The sequence below is a fragment of the Meleagris gallopavo genome, chromosome 14 (genome assembly GCF_000146605.3).
Source record: "Meleagris gallopavo isolate NT-WF06-2002-E0010 breed Aviagen turkey brand Nicholas breeding stock chromosome 14, Turkey_5.1, whole genome shotgun sequence".
Lineage (NCBI taxonomy): Eukaryota > Metazoa > Chordata > Aves > Galliformes > Phasianidae > Meleagris > Meleagris gallopavo.
Genome location: NC_015024.2, coordinates 2,122,144 through 2,126,922, shown reverse-complemented (window position 1 = coordinate 2,126,922; position 4,779 = coordinate 2,122,144). Strand labels below are relative to the sequence as shown.

General features: G+C 60.0%; 1 protein-coding gene across 1 annotated transcript in view; it reads left to right on the top strand.

The window, feature by feature from the left end:
* The window catches only part of MON1A (MON1 homolog A, secretory trafficking associated), a 4,818-nt gene extending 518 nt beyond the window's left edge, over nucleotides 1-4,300 (top strand). The window contains exons 2-6 of the mRNA XM_010718329.1: nucleotides 245-386; nucleotides 616-1,083; nucleotides 1,316-2,081; nucleotides 2,207-2,354; nucleotides 3,149-4,300. Of these exons, the coding sequence (XP_010716631.1) occupies nucleotides 260-386; nucleotides 616-1,083; nucleotides 1,316-2,081; nucleotides 2,207-2,354; nucleotides 3,149-3,289 (1,650 nt within the window). The 5' untranslated portion in view covers nucleotides 245-259 and the 3' untranslated portion in view covers nucleotides 3,290-4,300. The remainder of the gene's footprint in view (nucleotides 1-244; nucleotides 387-615; nucleotides 1,084-1,315; nucleotides 2,082-2,206; nucleotides 2,355-3,148) is intronic.
* Nucleotides 4,301-4,779: the final 479 nt, after the last annotated feature.

The window sequence follows — 4,779 nt, the reverse complement described above, 5'->3', positions numbered from 1 at the left end:
GGCAGCTTTTCAGGCGCAGAGGTAATCGGGGCCAAGCCTGGATGAAAGGTGCTGGAACCTGGAAGGAGCTGGGGCCGCGGGAGGGAGGAAATCCTGCTGGATTAGAGCAGCTTTCTGACGTCTGTCTGAGCTCGGGTGCTGTACTGAGCCAGCAGTGCGGGGACAAGGACGCTGATACTGCCTCAGCCCAGCGCTAGGGGATCATAGGGGAATACCGTGGGCTGACATTGTGGGTTCCACGCAGGTCCCGCCCCAAGGAATGGCTGCAGATGTACACAAGAAGAAAGGCTGGGAAGTGCCCAACGGGTCCCTGGCGCCGGGCGATGGGCAGCACGCAGAGCGCTCCGAGAGCCCCACACCGGGGCTGGCACAGGGGACGGAGCCGGGTAAGGGACAGCTTGTCTCCTGGTGGGGCTGAGGGAGGGAAAAGCAATTTCTCATCCTGCATATGGGGCTCTCTAGCAGGATCTGTATCTCTTTTTTGCCATGGGACACAATAGTGCCCCACAGTTTCCCAAGGGGAAGGAGACCAGATCCCTCCCTGATGCTCTCCGTCCGTTTTGCACCACTCATCTACTGTGTTGGTGCAAGATAGACACTGATTCTTGTTTCCAGGTGCGGGCCAGGAGGGAGCCATGTTTGTGCACACCCGCTCCTACGAGGACCTGACCAGCCCTGAGGAGGGGGGGGCTGTGGTGCGGAGCCCTGAGGAGAGGCGAGGGGAGCCGGGTGAGCCCACGAGCATGGAGCAGATCAGCAAGGACTTCAGCGAGCTGAGCACACAGCTCACGGGCATGGCCCTTGACCTGGAGGAGGAGATGAGACAGAGCCAGGAGGGGAAGTTGGAGCCATCCCCACAGGCCACCCGCCACGACTCGGTGCTGTCAGGAAAGGAGGAGGAGGATGTGACCATGGACACCTGGCGCATGCATCGGAAGCATGTCTTTGTGCTGAGTGAGGCTGGCAAGCCTGTGTATTCCCGCTACGGGTCCGAGGAGGCCCTCTCCAGCACCATGGGTGTCATGATGGCCTTGGTGTCTTTCCTAGAGGCTGAGAAAAATGCCATCCGGTCCATCCATGCAGGTACTGTGCTAGGGGTTGGGACAGGGCGGTGACACAGCATGTGGTGTCCCAGCCCACATCATCTAGGGGTTCATGCAGCAGTGCTCAGCCCATGCCCCTGCCACTGTGGGACATGTTAGCTGAACCTAGGGGCAGACTAGTGGCTGGGGGGAGGTGGGAGCTTCCCCTTGCAGCCTTGCGCACTCAGGCTTACATCTCTGTCCCCAACCCATGGGGACTCTCTCCCAAGCAGACGGCTACAAGGTGGTCTTTGTGCGGAGGAGCCCGCTGGTGCTGGTGGCAGTGGCACGGACCCGGCAGTCTGAGCAGGAGATTGCCCATGAGCTGCTCTACATCTATTACCAAATCCTGAGCCTGCTCACCTGGACTCAGCTCAACCACATCTTCCAGCAGAAGCAGAACTACGACCTACGCAGGCTCCTTGCTGGCTCTGAGCGTATCACTGACAACCTGCTGGACCTTATGGCCCACGACCCCAGCTTCCTTATGGGTGCCGTGCGCTGCCTGCCCTTGGCTGCCAGCGTCCGGGATGCCGTGAGCACCAGCCTCCAGCAGGCCAAGGCCAAGAGCTTGGTCTTCTCTATCCTCCTGTCAGGGAACCAGCTGGTTTCTCTTGTGAGGAAGAAGGATCAGTTCCTCCACCCCATCGACCTCCATCTGCTTTTCAACCTCATCAGCTCTTCCTCCTCCTTTCGGGAGGGTGAAGCCTGGACTCCCATTTGCCTCCCTAAGTTCAACTCCAGCGGCTTCTTCCATGCTCACATCTCCTACCTGGAGCAGGAGATGGACCTGTGCCTCCTGTTGGTCTCCACTGACCGTGAGGACTTCTTCACAGTCTCCGACTGCAAGCGGCGCTTCCAGGAGCGCCTGCGGCGGCGAGGAGTGCACCATGCTCTGCAGGAGGCCCTGCGCACCCCCTTCTACAGCGTCGCCCAGGTGGGCATCCCTGACCTGCGGCACTTCATCTACAAGTCCAAGAGCTCTGGGCTCTTCACCAGGTAAGGATGCTGGCTGAATAACACTTGGGGAGCAGTTGGGGCGTGGCTGGGGCATGAGCAAACCTTCTCCACAAATCCCCTTCTCCAAGAAAGGCAGGGGTTAATGGGGTGCTGTGTTCCTGCAGCCCTGAGATCGAGGCACCCTACGTGCGGGAGGAGGAGAAGGAGAGGCTCTTGGGGCTCTATCAGTATCTGCACAGCCGGGCTCACAACTCGTCACGCCCCCTGAAGAACATCTACTTCACAGGCCCACGTGAAAACCTCCTGGCTTGGGTAAGGGCTGTCTTTAGAATTGGAGTGATCCCGACCTGTGGTAACCGGGATGGCCCCCAGCCTGTACATGATCCTTTTGTGGGTCCACTCCTGTGCCAGAGAGTGACAGAACAGCTATGTAGGCTATCTTGCTGCTCATAAGGGATTGAAAGGGTTTGGAAGGGACCTCGAGGTCGAGTTCAACCCCCAGTCAAAGCAGTACCCTACAGTGGGTCACACAGGTTGGCATTCAGATGAGTCTTGAATAACTCCACAGAAGGAGACTCCTTCACCTCTCTGAGCAGCTTGTTCCTTACTATAAAGAAGTTCTTTTGTACAGAGCTTCCTGCATTCAAATTTTAGGCCATTACTGCTTGTCCTATCACTGCACCACTGAGAAGAGCCTGCCCTCATCCATTTGCCTTCCACCTCCCTTTAGATATTCATAAACATGTATCAGATCCCCATCAGTCTTCTTTTCCCCAGGCTGAACACATGCAGGCCGCTCAGTCTTTCCTCATACAGGAGGTGCTCCGGGTCCTTCATTATCTTTGTGGCCCTCCGCTGGACTCCTTCTAGGAGATCCCTGTCTTTTGAACTGGAGAGCCTAGAACTGGACACAGTATTCTAAATGTGGCATTACCAAGGGCAGAGTAGAGAGGCAGGATCACCTCCCTTGACCTGCTTGGACACAGTTTTTAATGTCCCCCAGCTCAGAAGCTCGTTTATCCCAATCCAGGTAGCTCATCGTGGACTCATGCAGTGCCAGCTCCACGTGGATGCATGGCCAGCATTTACCCTATTTCTTTGCCCAGGTCACCAGCGCCTTTGAGCTCTACATATGCTACAGTCCACTGGGGACCAAGGCAGGTGCCATCAGTGCTGTCAACAAGCTCATGAAGTGGATCCGCAAGGAGGAAGACCGGCTCTTCATCCTCACACCCCAGACGTACTGACAGGCATTGCCCAGGGCGTGGTGCCATCTGGAGGACCCCTGCTGTGCTGGGGAGCTCATCTCTCTGAGAAGTCTGGGCTGTGAGCCAGGGGAGAGGGCACAGGGGATCCTGAGGGCATGGGGAAACTGCCCAACCTGGGTGTGAGAGTCGAGGATTGAAGCTGCCCAGGCAATGTGGTGAGCAGGGCTTTCTCTCACCTGCAGGCAGTGCCTCCCTCATCTGGGGGGCTGCCCTTCTTCTGCAGCCCCCCGCTCCGTCCTTTGTGCTGCTGTGTCCACAGAGGGCAGGTGACAGCGCCCAGCTAGGGACAGGGCTGGATGGGGCACTGCTAGCACTGCTCCTCTCCCCACTTTGGGGGAGCTGGGCCCCCCAAGTGCCGGGCAGCTCCTGCTGGTCCCGGAGCCAGGCTGGGAACCAGCAGGTTTGTCCCCCTGGCACCTATGTGTGCCCGGTCCCTTTCCACCGAGGCCACAAGAAGGATGTCCTTGGGGATGCTGGGAAGCAGGGCAGCGGGCTCCTGCCTGCAGGGACACAGAGCGGCCCCAGAGAGACTCGGGGTACCGGGATGCCACTTGGCGTGCTCGTGGTGCTGGCTCCAAAGCAGCAGCTGTGGTGTGCCCCCCCCTCTTCCCCCCGGAGCCCCAGCTGGCATGGGGCACTGATGTGTCTTCATTGCGTCGTGGGGTCCCCTATCGTCCGAAAAGCAGCTCCTCGAGCTGTGCTTGCTGTGCGAGGACCACCTCCTCCCTGCTGTCCCCAGCTGCCCCCAGGCACTGGCTGGGACTGAGCACCCCGCAGCACAGCGCTGGGCACGGCTCCCGGGGTGTCCCCGTGAAGCACAGCCCGACCCTGTGCGTAGGGATGGGCGTCCGGGAGGGGAAACCCCCCGCGGTGACACCGAGGGGCTGGCAGGAACCCGGTAGGGCTAACGCAGGGACTCCGCTCCCTTATTTATGCTCCTGCCAGATTGTAGTCGCTTGTCTTTGCTCATAAACATTATCTGGACCCGAATCGAGGCTCGGCACGTTAATGTTGGGTTGGCGGGGGGCATCTGGGGCTTCGCGGTCTCCGTTTGGGTGACATCTCGGGCGGAGCGGGAGCGGCAAAAGGCTCCGGGAGGAGCCGGCTGGGACCAGCTCATGTCGAAACCGGGAGGGAGCCTCGGGGACGGAGGAAGGAGCGGTTGGGTAAGGCTCGCAGTCAGCGGCACTGCCGGGTTTACGCAACGCGGGCAGCCTGAGCCCGATGGCGGCGGGTGCGACCCGTCCCGGGGAGCAAAGTTCCGGGGAGCAAAGTCCCGGCGGATGCGGGCGGGGAACCGAGCCCTGCCCAGGTGAGTGCCAGAGGAGCGCCCCGAGCGGGTGGCTGCCAGCTGCCCCGGGCGCAGAGCTTTGAGGGTAAATCTGTGCGGCTCACCGGGTGAAAAACATCCCTTTTCTCCCTTCCACGGGAGCGGCGACGAGCCAGGCACCGCCTGCAGGCAGCCCTCG